This window comes from Cydia strobilella, chromosome Z, assembly GCF_947568885.1.
Source record: "Cydia strobilella chromosome Z, ilCydStro3.1, whole genome shotgun sequence".
NCBI classification, from domain to species: Eukaryota; Metazoa; Arthropoda; class Insecta; order Lepidoptera; family Tortricidae; genus Cydia; species Cydia strobilella.
The window spans coordinates 59,097,430-59,114,165 of NC_086068.1; the positions used below are offsets into that span (position 1 = coordinate 59,097,430).

The 16,736-nt window shown below is 38.9% G+C and overlaps 1 protein-coding gene across 1 annotated transcript in view; it reads left to right on the forward strand.

Annotated features, from left to right (window-relative positions):
• Positions 1-13,576, forward strand: part of LOC134755158 (uncharacterized) — a 64,375-nt gene extending 50,799 nt beyond the window's left edge. The window contains exons 5-15 of the mRNA XM_063691659.1: positions 1,139-1,302; positions 1,694-1,801; positions 2,207-2,367; positions 2,933-3,033; positions 3,949-4,080; positions 7,352-7,517; positions 8,465-8,544; positions 9,091-9,316; positions 10,592-10,766; positions 11,331-11,473; positions 12,526-13,576. Of these exons, the coding sequence (XP_063547729.1) occupies positions 1,139-1,302; positions 1,694-1,801; positions 2,207-2,367; positions 2,933-3,033; positions 3,949-4,080; positions 7,352-7,517; positions 8,465-8,544; positions 9,091-9,316; positions 10,592-10,766; positions 11,331-11,473; positions 12,526-12,654 (1,585 nt within the window). The 3' untranslated portion in view covers positions 12,655-13,576. The remainder of the gene's footprint in view (positions 1-1,138; positions 1,303-1,693; positions 1,802-2,206; positions 2,368-2,932; positions 3,034-3,948; positions 4,081-7,351; positions 7,518-8,464; positions 8,545-9,090; positions 9,317-10,591; positions 10,767-11,330; positions 11,474-12,525) is intronic.
• Positions 13,577-16,736: the final 3,160 nt, after the last annotated feature.

Below are 16,736 nucleotides of genomic sequence, written 5' to 3' on the forward strand. Positions count from 1 at the left end.
ATTGCACATCTCATAATTTTATTTTATTTCGTAATTTCAACATTAAATTTAACTCTTGTTCTAAACGATTAAAAGTTTAAGTTTGCGTGTTATTGGCTTATAAATTAAGTAGTTCAGTTTGATATAAGTTTTAAATCAAATGTTATCTTATTCTTAGTGATTTAGGTCTAAATTTGCATCTATTTTAGTTTATAAACTAGAATGAAGTGGTCTGAATTACGACAAACGGCGGTTTGAACAAGGAAATGGTTAGAATTTCTAAAGTTTTGTTGCCAATCGAACGGTAATCGGGTCGGGTGGCTATATAGAAATTACCATATCATACTTCACTGGCTCAGTGACCCAAAGGATCTTGGCGTCTGGCACAAGAGAGCGCCACTCTGCCCTATTCTGCGCCACTTCACGCCTGTTGGGAATTCCGAGGGCGGACAGGTCTTTTAGGGCTTCGTCACTTCAGCGGTATCTGGGACGCCCAGACGGACGTTTTCCGCCCGGGTGCCCCACATACGCTCTTCTCACGATCCATTGACTCTCCAGGTGACCATTTGACCAAGCGCGAAAACCAGCGCCGTTGTGACCACGCTAGTCGTGCCAGCTGCATTGAGTGGAGACCATTTCGGCTTCACATCTCTATTTCTACTGTTTTGTTTATTTGCTTTATATGTGTTATTTGTATTGATGTGTTGTCTGAATAAATGATTTCTATACTATTCTAAATTACTAACAAAATCGATACCTTAGGTACAGTCGCCATCAGATATATCGGAGCAGCCGAGGTGCTCACAAATATCTAAACACGCCCCTATTGTCAAACCGCTAGAGTGCGTGTTCAGATATTTTTGATCACCACGGCCGCTCCGATATATCTGATGGCGACTGTACACGGCTACGCGGGGCTCCAATTTTTTGACAGTTTGCTCTTTGGGCATCTTAAGCAACTTAACAAATTTATCCTACCAATGTATTGTTTTAATGTGACTATCGTCGAAACATTTCACAGGAACTTTACGATCGGTCTGATTTTACGATCGGCCGACGACATATATATGAAACTTACTCAACAATAACATTTGTTATTCAAGTTCGAATGTCTTGATCTCGACAGGTTAAGTGTTAAACTGTTTATTTCTTCTTCCAGCGGCGTTACCTGCGCACTGGCAATCGTCCTCATCTCCGCGACGGCGTACGACATGAAGTTGGCGCGCGCCGTGCGCCGGCGCCGCCGTCGCGCCGCCAACATGGCCGCCGAGGGGGACGTCAGGCTCGATCTGAACCCGCAACACGCTATCAACGTCACCAAAGGTTGGGAAACTTTGGGAACAAGAGCCAACCGCAGTAGGAACCACCAGTTTTAGGAATCTTAAATAGCCGCAAATGTTTTCAGTGGTCTAAGAAACCCAAATGTGATGCTGTTATATTAGTCTCTTGACTCCAAAGAGCCGCGTCCAGCTCAAAGTCTCCTTTTTCTTTACTTTACATCTACATATGTGGTATTTTCTATAAAAAGGGACCTTATTGTCGATGGCGCTTACGCCATTATTAACGATGCTCCGATATAAATACAATGCCGCGCGACGCTGTGCGGCGTAAGCGCCATCGAGAATAAGGTCCCTTTTCATAGAAAATGCCCCATATTTCAGATTAAAATCAACACTATACTCTATTCTAAGCTTATCCAGTGTTTCGTTCACAGGCAAATCGATGTACAACGTGAACAACAACATTACGATCAACACGAATAATTCAGAGGAACACCTCACATCTGAGACATCGTCCACACAGGAGGATCAACTCAAGCTCAGTAAGTAAATACCGACAAACCTCAAGAAATTTTAAGGGAATTCCTTGAATGCTATGGTATAACGATTACAATTGAAAACAAATTTAAAATTAGACATGAAATAAAACTATGAAAACGGATTATATCAGGATATATCGGATTAACGGGTTACGTCGGGATGTAATAAATTCAATATACGCGATATAATCCGTCTTCATAATTTTATTTCATGAGTAACTATCGCGGTAACCGAAGACAATATTAAAATTAGACATGTTTTCGTGTTTTTTTTTTATCAAGGCAACCAACTTATTTTTTTTGAGGTCTTGGTTTGAATCTGCCCTTGCAAGTAGGTATAGTGTAGTTCCGTTGAAAATTCAATACAAAAACTAAAATTACTATATCCATACTTCTCATTTGTTCCAGGCATCTGGTCGGAACTGCTCCTCTCATTCTCGATGAAGGCCAACATCCTGCAGATCTTCGACCAGTCCGTCGGCTCGGACACTGTCCCCGTGGTCCATGGTTTACGGTCACTCTCCATGGTGTGGGTCATCTTTGGACACACCTGCATCGTTGTGTTCAAGGTGTGTTTATCAACATCTTGCAAATCTTCGATCCGTCGATTCGGACACTGTTCCCGTGGTCCATGATTTTATATTTATTATAAATTATTTTTCATGAACGTAGCCCATAGCCAGAGGTTGCATGCAGATGGTTGATGATTCTGCCAGATAGATCTGACGCCTGGCGTGTATGATGAGAATCAGGCATAGATGTGTCTTTAGAGAGAGATTTCCGACAAACAACTGTTATGCCTAATGCCTGCCATACGTTTATTTAAGTTTATGGAAGGAAATTCCTTCTTCAATTCATAAAAACCTGTAAAAAGTATTGGCAAAAAATTCATGAAATTAATTTAGTATTTTCTATTTAAAATACATTATTTTGAACACAGTATTTTTGTATTTTGTATTTCAAATACCTGCCACCAAAGTAATTTGTATTTTATATTTCAAATACAATTTAAAATATATTTTGTAATTTGTATTTCAAATACAATGAAGCCTGTATTTTGCCCAACCCTGCCTACATTACATGATAAATTTAAGGGCCTATACTTAATACCAGAAGTGATGTGTTTGTTCACAGTACGCGGACAACACGGCGCTGCGAGCGGTCCTGGAGAAGAGTTTCTGGTTCCAGCTCATCATCAGCGCCGTGTACAGCGTAGACACTTTCTTCTGTCTCGGGTGAGGGCTATAGCCTCGTAAGGCCCAATGTGCATTACAATGTACACTCTGTTTCAATCTAATTTGAACCTTACATTAACTGAATTAAGTAGCATTTGTTTTGTTTCATTGTCTTCTAAAACAAACGAAAGTCACCCTAATCTTCTATACAACAAGGTTCAACTTAAAAATAGTAAAATCTTATATGGTGGGTTTTACGAGGATAGCGTAGTCAAGGATAGATTAGTATTTGAGCGGAGTGGGACACTATGCGAGCGGGACAAGTAAAAACGGGACCCTATTACTAACACTCCGCTGTCTGTCTGTCCGTCAACCGTGATAGCTGTCGACTGCTTTTAAATCGACACGAGTTGCGAATTACCTTTTCGCACGTGTATCGTACAACGTTTTACAGTACATATGGCCCTTTAAACTTTCGACATATGCACGAAAAGTGCTCATTCCCGCACTAGTGCGAAAAAGTAGCACCATATGTACTGTAAAATGATTTTTTTATTAGTCTGTCACCAGGCTGTATCTCATGAACCGTGATAGCTAGACAGTTGAAATTTTCACAGATGATGTATTTCTGTTGCCGCTATAACAACAAATACTAAAAACAGAATAAAATAAATATTTAAGTGGGGCACCCATACAACAAACGTGATGTTTTTGCCGTTTTTTTGCGTAATGGTACGGAACCCTTCGTGCGCGAGTCTGACTCGCACTTGGCCGGTTTTTTCGATCCTCAGAGACCCCAAGATGCTTCTAAAGGGCCCCTTTCCTACTGACTATTCGTCCGCCGGACGATATCGGCCTATCAGTTGTTCGCAACTGTCAAATGCTTGTTCTAACGGATAAAGGATAAATTCTGAAAGGCCGATATCGTCCGGCGGACTCGTCAGTGGGCCCCTTTAAGAACTCGCTCGTTTTCAGTGGCATGCTGGTTTCTTTCCTGTATTTCCGGACCAACGCGAAGGGCAAACTCGACCTGCTAACCAAGGGCAGGAGGAAGATCACCTCGGGTTTGCTACAATTCTTTGGCCTCATGGGATACAGATTCGCCAGGTAAATATAGATATATGTAAAATTATGTATAAGTAAAGATAGATATAACTCCGTAATAGATGGATACAGTCTAAGGAAAAAACGTGCCTCGAAAATCAAGAAAATTTGATTCTCGTTCAGAGGGCGCTACTAGCTTTGGCCTACTGTCGTATAGATGGCGTTGACGGTTTCGTTTGTTATTTAACAATTTTAACGCATATCAGTGAAAGAACATGGGTCAAAATCATAAAAATAATTAATGCAAATAAAAAAATCATTTATCCATATTTAAATACATTTTATGGTATTTTTATAAATCTTCATTTTTAGTTTTGAAGTGTGTCGACAGATGGCAGTGAATTTACTGGGGTTACAAAATTTAGTATGACAGTACCGCTCTAGTATAAGTTACTCTATGGTATAAGTTATATGAATAATTGCTACACACCACCGGGGTCCGTGTGAAACTTTAAATCATTTGTAACATCTATATTACCATGGTTTGCAATAAAGATTTACTAACTTACTTACTCGTTTAGTTTTAGCAAAGATAGATATAACTCCGTAATAGATGGATACAGTCTAAGGAAAACACGTGCCTCGAAAATCAAGAAAATTTGATTCTCGTCAGAGGGCGCTACTAGCTTTGGCCTACTGTCGTATAGATGGCGTTGACGGTTTCGTTTGTTATTTAACAATTTTAACGCATATCAGTGAAAGAACATGGGTCAAAATCATAAAAATAATTAATGCAAATAAAAAAAACATTTATCCATATTTAAATACATTTTATGGTATTTTTATAAATCTTCATTTTTAGTTTTGAAGTGTGTCGACAGATGGCAGTGAATTTACTGCGGTTACAAAATTTACTATGACAGTACCGCTTTAGTATAAGTTACTCTATGGTATAAGTTATATGAATAATTGCTACACACCACCGGGGTCCATGTGAAACTTTAAATCATTTGTAACATCTATATTACCATGGTTTGCAATAAAGATTTACTAACTAACTTACTCGTTTAGTTTTAGCAAAGATAGATATAACACCGTAATAGATGGATACAGTCTAAGGAAAAAACGTGCCTCGAAAATCAAGAAAATTTGATTCTCGTCAGAGGGCGCTACTAGCTTTGGGATACTGTCGTATAGATGGCGTTGACGATTTCGTTTGTTATTTAACAATTTAACGCATATCAGTGAAAGAACATGGGTCAAAATCATAAAAATAATTAATGCAAATAAAAAAATCATTTATCCATATTTAAATACATTTTATGGTATTTTTATAAATCTTCATTTTTAGTTTTGAAGTGTGTCGACAGATGGCAGTGAATTTACTGTGGTTACAAAATCTACTATGACAGTACCGCTCTAGTATAAGTTACTCTATGGTATAAGTTATATGAATAATTGCTACACACCACCGGTGTCCATGTGAAACTTTAAATCATTTGTAACATCTATGTTACCATGGTTTGCAATAAAGATTTACTAACTCGTTTAGTTTTAGTTTAGTTGTAGCTTAGTTTTAAGTCAGGTACCCACTGAAAATCAGCGTCATGGCATTATGCTGAGTGGGGATCCTGTTTATCATCTAGTTTGTGTTGTATTGTTATTTTAAAGTATTGTCCAAAGTTTATGATGCTAAATAAATGTATTTATTATGGATGGTATAGAAAGGATGCCAATCTCTTATGGCAGAATTGTTGCAAAAGTGACCGCTTTCAGCTTTAAATAATAGTTCCTAATCTCTCCGGTGGCGCTAGTTAGGCTCTTGGACATGAGTATAACATGAACCATATAAGGCAACAAATAACCCGACCAAATTACTTAGGTTGTTTTTGGTAGTATTTTGGTGTTGTGGCGCCGCCTAATTACTGTTTTTTGATGGACACTTTTCATATATAGAGATTTGGCTCCTTTATATAGTCTCCATGGTATTTATATTTTTATTGTGGCGTCTCCTCTAGCTGACACTGTTGTCATCTAACAGATGGCGTTAGGGAGCTAGAACGCAATTAGCTAGAAACCTACATCGTGGTTACGGAGTTTCAAATGTCACTTACTATAAGTCAAAGAGGATATAATAAGATAGAGCGGTACTGTCATAGTAAATTTTGTAACCACTGTAAATTCACTGCCATCTATCGACATACTTTAAAACTAAAAATGAAGATTTATAAAAATACGTTAAAATGTATTTAAATGGGGATAAATGATTTTTTTGTTTGCATTAATTATTTTTATATGATTTTGACCCATGTTCTTTCACTGAGTTAAAATTATAAATAACAAACGAAACCGTCAGCGCCCTCTATGCGAGAGTAAGCCAAAACTAGTGGCGCCATCTAATCGTGAATCAAATTTTCGTAAATTTTCGAGGCACGTTTTTTCCTTAGACTGTATCCATCTATTACGGAGTTATATCTATCTATCTTTGCTATAAGTATATACGTCAGAATAATATTATTCTGACGTATATACCCCTTCTGACTACCTCTTAGTGGACTTTGGTCCTCAAGCATAAAGCACCCGCATGGAGAGAGTACTCTCTATTGCCCTCTCTCTACATTTTCCTGCATTGGTGACCCCAACGTGATATTAATCTTTAAAAATCAAATCTATTCTTAATTTTAATAACAAAACTTCCGTGAGACACAGACATTTTATACGGGACATTCGCGTATTTTCAGATCCGAATTTCAACCGTGATTGTGGTTGGTCCGTGCCTCCTAGCTGGAAAACTGTTTTGAGTTATCGGTAGTCAGTGTGGACGAACCTTTAGCGAATGACGTTGTGAGTGTTGTGTGCAACCCAACATTTTTATTTTTTATTTTTATTTATTGAAATATGAAACTAACGGTCATACAAAAAATGTTGTTACAGTTTCTTCTCTTAGTCTAGAGTCTAGATAGACCTATAGTTTCCATTTTCCTTAAACATATCTAAAACATATCTTTATTTGACCTTTGACAATAATACCGAAAACGAGGGTAGTCGCCGAGCAAACGGTCGCAGTGCTGCGGCCCGCAGTCTACGTCGAATCTCCAACGAGTGCTCCAGGTGAAGCCACTCGTTATGGAGCAAAATATGTCTATTGTCTAGTCTTAAAGGGATTCTAATCAGAAGAAAACAAAAGATATGGCGCGCCGCGCGAAGCTTGCGGCGAATGATATGGCCGTTGCGCGAGTTTTTTACTTTTATCCGCAGCAAGCTCGGCCGAATTTCACCTTCCCATACAAACGGAGTTTCCTTTTTATAAAAAAATACCACATTTTCATTACAGATTGACGGCGCCATACCTGTTCATGCTCGGCGTAGTGGAGGTGGTTATGAAGTGGTTCGCTCACAACGCCGTCTTCGAGCCCCCGGCCATGGACCACGAGACCTGCCCCAAGTACTGGTGGAGGAATCTTCTATATATCAACACCCTGTTCCCCGTCGACCAGATGGTGAGTACTGTCACAGGATATATAATAGTACTTGGTACAGAAGATTCACTCCCTAACAAAAGGCGACTACTACGCGCAAGGCGGCGCAAGCGCGTGCAGGCCGTTCCATAGTGCGGCAATTACTATGGCAAAACCTCAAAATTACGGCGGCCGCAGGTACTTGTAGCGACGCGACGAAGTCGCGGAGTGAGACACGCCTGGTACTGTGTGGACTTTCAATCTCTCTCTGATGGTTCCCTATTGTGTTGCAGAAAGTTTTTTGACATATTTCTATATTGCATAATTTTACTTGGCAGAAATGTCGTTCCGCTTTTCGCATAATATTACTTTGCAGAATTTCTTTTTGCATAATATTATGTGGCAGAAAACACCGATAAGCCTCTAGCGTATCATCCTTTAGGTATCAATAGAGGCTTTTGGTAACCGGAGGGTGGGCTAATAGTATATATTTTGCTCAACGGATAAGCATTGCTATTGAGCGGGGCAATGCGGCCAACCTTCTGGAGGCCTTAAGGCACTTTTTTATTTCATGACTTTTCAATTTAGGTGTCTTTATTATTATTACCTAATAATAGGGGATATTACTGCAATATTCTGCCACCAGAGTGCAACTGCCTTTTTAGTAAACCATAGAGTAACTTATACATACTGTACCTTTAACAGGTTTTTGACAAGTTTTCAGAAATAATAAAATATGACGTTGATGCATCAAGGCGGTGTTTACAGAGGACCTACCGGGAAACGCGACTCCGCACCTCTCTCTATCGCTCGAATATGCAAGTGACAGAGATGTTAGATAAAGAAATTTCGATTTTCTTGTTTCGCGATGGACCCTCAGATTGTGGTAGTGGCGCCCTGACGCTCCCTACGCAGAGTTTCGCGTAATATTCCCTATTGTATTTCGTGGTATTAATAAATCAGTTAACACTTTATTTATTACATTTCAGTGCATGTTGTGGAGTTGGTACCTCTCCGATGACACCCAGTTCTATGCTGTTAGCGCCATTCTACTCATCTTAGCCACCAGGTACAGGAAATTCCTTAAAATATTTATTTCTCAAAAACATAATAGCATAGAGTAACTTATACTAGAGCGGTACTGTCATAGTAAATTTTGTAACCCCAGTAAATTCACTGCCATCTGTCGACACACTTTAAAACTAAAAATGAAGATTTATAAAAATACGATAGAATGTATTTAAATATAGAAATGTTTTTTTTTTTATTTGCATTAATTATTTTTATGATTTTGACCCATGTTCTTTCACTGATATGCGTTAAAATTGTTAAATAACAAACGAAACCGTCAACGCCATCTATACGACTGTAGGTCAAAACTAGTAGCGCCCTCTGAACGAGAATCAAATTTTCTTGATTTTCGAGGCACGTTTTTTCCTTAGACTGTATCCATCTATTACGGAGTTATATCTATCTTTGATACAACATAACACTCTCATGGTTGGGACTTCCTAGTAAGTATGTATAATACCTGTGACAGGAAGCCCCGCTCTTCCACATTTATCTAGTACATTTGTACACAGTTGAAGATTTCATCCGTTTGTTTTCATTCCAGCCACTTCAAACTCTCCGCTGCCCTGACCTTCGTCTTCTTCATATCGTCGCTCCTGACGACCGGCTACGTGTCCTGGAGCAACGACCACATCCCCTCCAACGAGGATCCCTTCACGCAGTTCGACAAAATCTACGACAAACCTTGGACCAGGCTCGGACCGTATCTGGTCGGCATGGCGGTTGGGTGGATACTGTTCAAGACCAATCTGAAGATTAAGATGAGCAGGGTAATTTGAACTCTCTCTCTCTCTCCTTATCATTATTATTCCCATCTGATTGTGGAGTATGCTTTCTTGTCCTTTCTCTCCACTTCACACGATCGGACGCATCTGCTGAAACGCAGGCTCTCATGTATGCTCCTCATATTTGCTATGGTATCTGCCCATCTCATCCTCAGTCTTCCTCTTCCTCTGGACCCAGCAATGTCAGATCCATAATTAATTAATTAAAATGAATGATAATGAATGAATGGTAATTTGAATGAACTGTTATTAAAAGGCAACTAAAAGGCCGAAAGCGGACGTATACCACATGAATAATTATTTAATTACTTAGATCGAACATAAACTATCGTGAGACATATTTGAAAATATCCGAAACATGTCGCCAAAAGCGACTAAAAATAATAGTGAGTGAAACCGTAACCGTACTGATCTAAATAATTACTTAGATATTATGTTTCTGTTTAAAATTCTTAAAGGTAACATCAACTGTCCTGATCTCCTAAAGTTAGTGACGTTTGGTTGTCCGCGTCTCCCCTTACGACCTAGATCTTTAGTCCATGTGAGCTTTTCTCGTAAGAACTATTCTAGACATACCTTTTTCCTCCTCCTTTCTTCCTCCTCCTTCCTTTTAATAATTCCTTGTCTAGTCTTAAAATGCTAGTAAGACGTAAACTCTTTTAGTATTTCTGTTAGTTAGTTATGTATTCTTAAAGTACTACGTTGTTCTTACTTACCTTTTTATTTTATTAATATTGTTTTTATGAACCTCAAGGTCTGTTTGAATCGCATCTCAATTTTTGTACATTGCGTACAACATATGTAACATCAAAGATAGATATAACTCCTTAATAGATGTTTACAGTCTAAAGAAAATACGTGCCTCGAAAATCACGAAAATTTTATTCTCGATCAGATAGTGCCACTACTTTTGGCCTACTCTCGTATAGAGGGCGTTGACGGTTTCGTTTGTTATTTAACAATTTTAACGCATATCAGTGAAAGAACTCAAAATCATATTTTTTTTTAATGCAAATAAAAAAAAACATTTATCCATATTTAATACATTTTATTGTACTTTTCTAAATCTTCATTCTTAGTTTTAAAGTGTGTCGATAGATGACAGTGAATTTACTGTGGTTACAAAATTTACTATGACAGTACCGCTCTATCTTATTATACCCTCTTTGGTAACATGCATATGTCATACAGTTTGTGTTCTAAATAAATAAGTTAAATATATATATATATAGTCCTACATCTTACTATATTTTCTTCCAGGTATGGGCGTGGGTAGGCTGGGTGATTTGCACGGCGACCTTCCTCTTCCTGATTTTCGGCCTCTACAAGACCGAACTGAGCGTAGCCACTGCGGCGGTATACAGCGCCGTATCCCATTCTCTCTGGGCGGCTTGCGTGGGCTGGGTCATCGTAGCCTGTTCCTCAGGCCATGGAGGTATGTATAACTATTATATCTCTAAACTTCGGCATCTAAAAGACGGAGCTGAGCGTGGCTGCAGTATATACTCGTAGAAGAGGATAACAAAACCGAGCAATGCGTGTTAACTTAAATTTGAACTTACTTGGTTGGCGCGATGACCCAAAATGAGTCTTGGCCTCCGACACAAGAGCACGCAATTTTACCCGAATCCTGTGCGGATTCACGCCAGCTTTCATTGACGCCGAGCTCACGGAGATCCTCCACTATATCCGCTCACCGATACTTAAAATGTATGATATTTGATGAGGCCTACGACTTTTAGATTTGTTGCGGCCGAGGCCTAACCCTTTCAGATATGGTGTTATCGAGGCCTAAGGCTTTCAAACACGGTGTGGCTTGCGCTGTGGAGACAGGATCTTGAGCATGGTCACTATGGGGGCCTCGAATGTATGATTATTACTGAATAAATGATATGATGACCTACAGGACAGGTCGACTCAAATATGGTCTCTACAGCACGATCCCCCATCCGTTAGAGGTGGCCAAGGCAAATTTAAATTATTATTTTTATTTTCACAGGCTGGGTGGAGCCGCTGCTCTCAGCGCCGGTCCTCTACCCGTTCTCCAGAGTAACGTACTGCGCTTACTTGGTGCATCCCGTCGTACTGCGATATGTGGCCATGCACCTTACGCACCCTATACACCTGGGAGAACTACTCGTGGTAAGTATCCAGAAGAGACAGCCATCGTTCGCTTGTCTCTATCCCGTTCACTTGGGGTCGGCGCAGTATGTCTTTGTTTCCATACACTTCTCTGTCGCCTGTTATCTCATCCCGAAGAGACAGTCATCATCTTCCTCGCGTTATCGCGTTTGCCACGGCTCCTGGGAGCCTGGGGTCCGCTTGACAACTAATCCTAATTGACGTAGGCACTAGTTTTTGCGAAAGCGACTGCCATCTGACCATCCAATTCAGAGGGGAAACTAGGCTTTGTTAGGATTGGTCCGATTTCCTCACGATGTTTTCCTTCACCGAAAAGCGACTGTAAATATCAAATGATATTTCTTACATAAGTTTCGAAAAACTAATTGGTACGAGCCGGGGTTTGAACCTGTGGTCACCGGATTGGAAGTCGCACGCTCTTACCGCTAGGCCACCAGCGCTTCTATCTCTTCTATCCCGAAGAGACAGTAATACACCTAATGTGGGTATGTCACGCCCTCGCCAGTGAAGGACTTTGGAGCAGGCTATCTAGAATCGAAGGAATTCAAAGCAATCCCTTGAGCATCATTCGACACATTGGAGATGATCGTAAAAGCTCTTGATTAGGCAAAAGGTTGTTCTTGAGGAGGCGATTGCATAAAAGATCCCGATGATTAAAAGTGTATCCGCAAGGGCCCCCGAAATAATAAGATAAGTATTCCTGTACCCTTCCAAGGTGAAGGATTTCAACTGGTGCACCCCGTGACACGTGACCATACATCTCACGCAGCCTATAACCTTGGAATAGGTACACAACACAAATATTAATTGTAGACATTACGCATATTGAAGTAATGCAAAATATTGGAACCATTAATTTGACATCTAAAGTAGAAGGCTCTATGTTTGAACTCTACGTTTTTTGGTATCTGAATCGTCAAACGGTTCCGTAGGTTTGGTACCTAGGTACCTAGTTACCGGATTATTTAATGTACGGACCTGTACAACGCCATCTTTCATCGACTGTGTCTGTCTAAGCCTAAATAATAATGTTATTTAATTTACATTTTCAGTTCGTGCTATTTCTGGGGCTAACTGTGATATCATACTTCATGGCATTCGTGATATCCGTGGCATTCGAGGCCCCCATAGTGACCATGCTCAAGATCCTGTCTCCACAGCGCAAGCCACACCGTGTTTGAAGGCCTTAGGCCTCGATAACACCGTATCTGAAAGGGTTAGGCCTCGGCCGCATCGAGTCTAAAAGTCGTAAGCCTCATCAAATATCTTAGACTTTTGCACCGTGTCTTTAAGTCTACGGCTCAGTAACATCATATGTTTAAAATTGTTAGGCTTAAGCTACAGTGTTTAAAAGTCACACCGTGTCTGAAGGCCTCAAATCTCTGTAATACCGTGTTTGATTCTTGAGCCTCGGCAACACCGTGTTCGAAAGTCTTAGGCCTCGACCGCAACGTGTCTGAGCCTTAGTGGCACCTTGTTTAAAAGTCTTAGGCCTCTGAAACCAACGACTAATTATATTTTAAGGTTAGTTTTACATTTGTTTTCTTGTATCAAAAGCTGGCATGAGGCGTATTTTATGTAACTTCCGTTTAAACTTTCTACAGACCTATCAATTTATTACAACCGACAGAGACGGCAGAGTTGTACATTCGTACGTAAGTGTGACAGGGAGGCAACACAAACTTGGTTAACGGTAGACCCTCAGAGACGCTAATAGTTAGAATAAAAGCTATGTATTGCTATCTTGTTCTAACAGATAGCTATGTCTCTATCTCTCATGAAAAGTGTGTTACGTTCATGTTGTTGCGTCTTTGTAGTCTCAAAACGCTCTTAGATACATTTAATGAAGTTCAGAAAATATTCTCAATTTGGCACCATTGATTTGTTGTTATACTGCAATTGTATATTTTAGCCTGTAAGTCTTAAGTCGTATGTTTCTCGCTGTATTTCCAGCCTTATGCAAATTTCTATTAAAAAAGAGCGAGCTGCTAGTGTTTAATCCGCGTGGTAGTAAAGACGTTTCACGAAAAATATATGTATGAAATTCATCGTCATTAGCGTCCCTACTTTAGTTTGGTATTTAATGCATTCACTGCCAGGGGGCGTGACGGAACAAACTTGTATGACGGTGAACGCACATGTGCGTTGGGGGCAATGAATGTGTTAATGAATATAAAAAAAGGTTTAGAAAGGTCCCGGCCAATAATATATCACCATGTTTTTACGGTATAACTTTTTTTAAATATTTGTGAGTTACTTCCACCTCACTGCTTTAGGTAGTCTAGTAATAGTCCTTTGTACGGGCGATGAGAAAAATTGGTCTCATGTAATGGTTTTTTCATAGAGATTTTTTTAAATGTATTGTTAACCTAATTTTTTTACTAGAGGTTTTTTTAGTAATATGCTTTGTATCGTATTGTAATTCACAGTATTTCATTGCAGTATTCGTCATATATTTGTACAAAATGACTAGTAAAATATGCAATCTACAAACTAACCTATATTGTTTACTCTATACAAGCTCATACAAAAACACTCAAAGGTGATATATTATTGGCCGGTACTGTATCTGCACGATTAATTTAAGTTTATGTTTTAAAAATTAATAGTAAAATGCCAAATAATATTAAAGTCAAAACTTTGGGCTTGGTTTGAACGTATGGCGATAAAAAAGTGCTTCTATACATTCCCTGATTTAGTCTAGTTATTTGTTAAAATTATTTAAACTACTAGATAAGTGTTCAAATTAAAATTATTGTTCAAAATGAGTGCAATTTTACATTTTTGTAATTTATACTTACAAAAATTAACGTACAAATTTTCATTTATTACGAGGGACTGAATCGTAGTTCAAGGTTTCATTTTCATACAAATTAGTGTTGATAAGCTAATTTTATACTCAAATGTCATGTCAATCAGACCAACAAATTAACAGGCAAGTAAATTTTGTATTAAAGGAAAAAATGGAAAAAGTTACACTTCCGGCAGGATTTGAAACCGCAACCTCCGCAATCCGTGCGTCGAGTATTAGACCGTAGCCCATGATGGCGTCGGTCAATGCCACTGTGCGAGGGGTACAGCGATATAATTATGCGCGTGCGATAGACAGGAACGGACGGGGACAAAATTCCATGTGGTAAGCGTCCTATCTTTACACTCAAAATCCATGGTACGGGTTACTTGGCATGAATGTATAGGTATACAAAATGAGTAATTTTTAATTTAACTTGGGTGTATTAATCAAGTCTCATAGAGTTAGACCAAGTAAAGGCTGTGACGATTTTGATAGAACACGCAGTGCAAGTTTTATTTATACATCATAATTTCATAGAAGTTTGACGTATAAATAAAACTTGCACTGCGTGTTCTATCAAAATAGTTGCAGACTTTTCAATGTCTAACTTTATTCAATTCAAATCAAAGTACCGATGGCAGTCCCTTTTACTAGTAGATAGATCTCAAAAATATTGCTTTTAAGGTTCAAATTCCGACAAAAAACAGTTACCTTTTTAATTTCATTAGTAAAATTGGATATATCCATATCCATACTAATATTATAAATGCGAAAGTCTGTCTGTCTGTCTGTGTGTTGCCTCTTCACGCTTAAACAGCTGAATCGATTTAGATGAAATTTGGCATAGAGATAGGTTGAGTCCCTGAGAAGGACATGGGATAGTTTTTATCCCGAAAATCATCCCTTAAGAAAGTAAAAAGCGGGAGATAATTAATGAAGTGTCTGCTAATTTGTGTGCATAATATGCTCAAATTGAATAATTGCTATAAGACTTTCTCCAGGCGCTATTCTTACTCTAGCTGGGGTTACTAAGTCCACGCAGACCAAGTCGCGGGCAAAAGCTAGTTGTTATATAATAGAAGATTATGAGAAAACCATTCTGTACTTAATCATGACAATAAGTTTTACGTGTTAAAATAATATGTAAATCTATATGTATAGTTAATATAGGTACATTGTACATAATGTACATTTTCTTGCGTCCAAAAGAACTATGTAAATAAAATGACTGGTAAATTTCTAGCTCGTATCCTTGACTCGATATTCATACTTTTTTTTTATTGTTATATAAAGAAAACATACATTAATTTCGTTACAAAAATTTCGCCAAACTGTGTAACAGTTTCTTGGCGGTGCGCTCTTAAGGGCCCTCCACACTCGTGCGCGAATCGCGGCGCGAAGCCGTGAACGCGAGTGTGGAGTCTAGTTCGCTAATCAGCGAAATCGACTCCACACTCGCGTGCGCGGCTTCGCGCCGCGTAGTCTGGAGCGAGCTTAATCATTGTTTTATCTTACCTATATATTGATTACTGTGCTACAAAATTACAACATTAAGAGTTAGTTTTATGCATAACAGATGCAATGCGCATGCATCCCTGGAGTGCATACTAGTACGTACCTAAATCTAAAACAAGCTCCCACAGAAGTGGCCAGAAATTCAAAAAGTAACTAGTAAAGTTAACACTTCACCTAACTTTAATTACACTAAACTAAACTTATTTCAGTACTTTAAAAAAACTCTGGCTTTTACTTCCCGCGTTTTTGTCGGTGTTGACTTTCACACGTGAGGAAAATGTATCATGAAATAAAAAATCCTCTACTCATGATGCCGCAATATCGAAAACCGAGGTTTAGTCATTTACATCACCTTTGTGGTAGGTCCTCTGTTTGCGACTGCGTCTCGTAAGCTAAGAAGGCATCTGCTAGAGTAAGATAGTAATATTCGTAAGTATTACTGTCTCGCTCTAACAGGTAACGGCTCTTCTTGAACTGCAAGGTATAGTTAAGCAAATCTTGTCAGTAGAAAAAGGCGCGATATTCAAATTTTCTATGGGACGATAACCCTTCGACTTCCGGTTCGAGCGCCATCTTGATAGTGAGCATCGTGATTAATTACTTTGTTTTTTGCTCATTAATATTGTTTAAAGTGTAATATCGATAGCTTATTATACAGTAAACTAATGTGGTAGTGTGCAGTGAATGGAGAATTAATTTTGAAGCGCGTTTAACCACCATCTTGGAGTCAACGGCCGGTAGTCCACGTGCTTCTTGTAAAGTCTAGCTATCGATTTACAAGAGCTAACAAATCACCGTACACTGTCTTGTACAACCGTACAATTTTTGTCGTTTTTAAACCTCTTAATACCTTGATACTGGCGAAATAGTCCCACTGGGCTGAAGCCATAATTTTAAAAGAAGAAGAAGAAGATAACCCTTCGCGCCTAAATTTTTTTAATTTGCCTCCTTTTT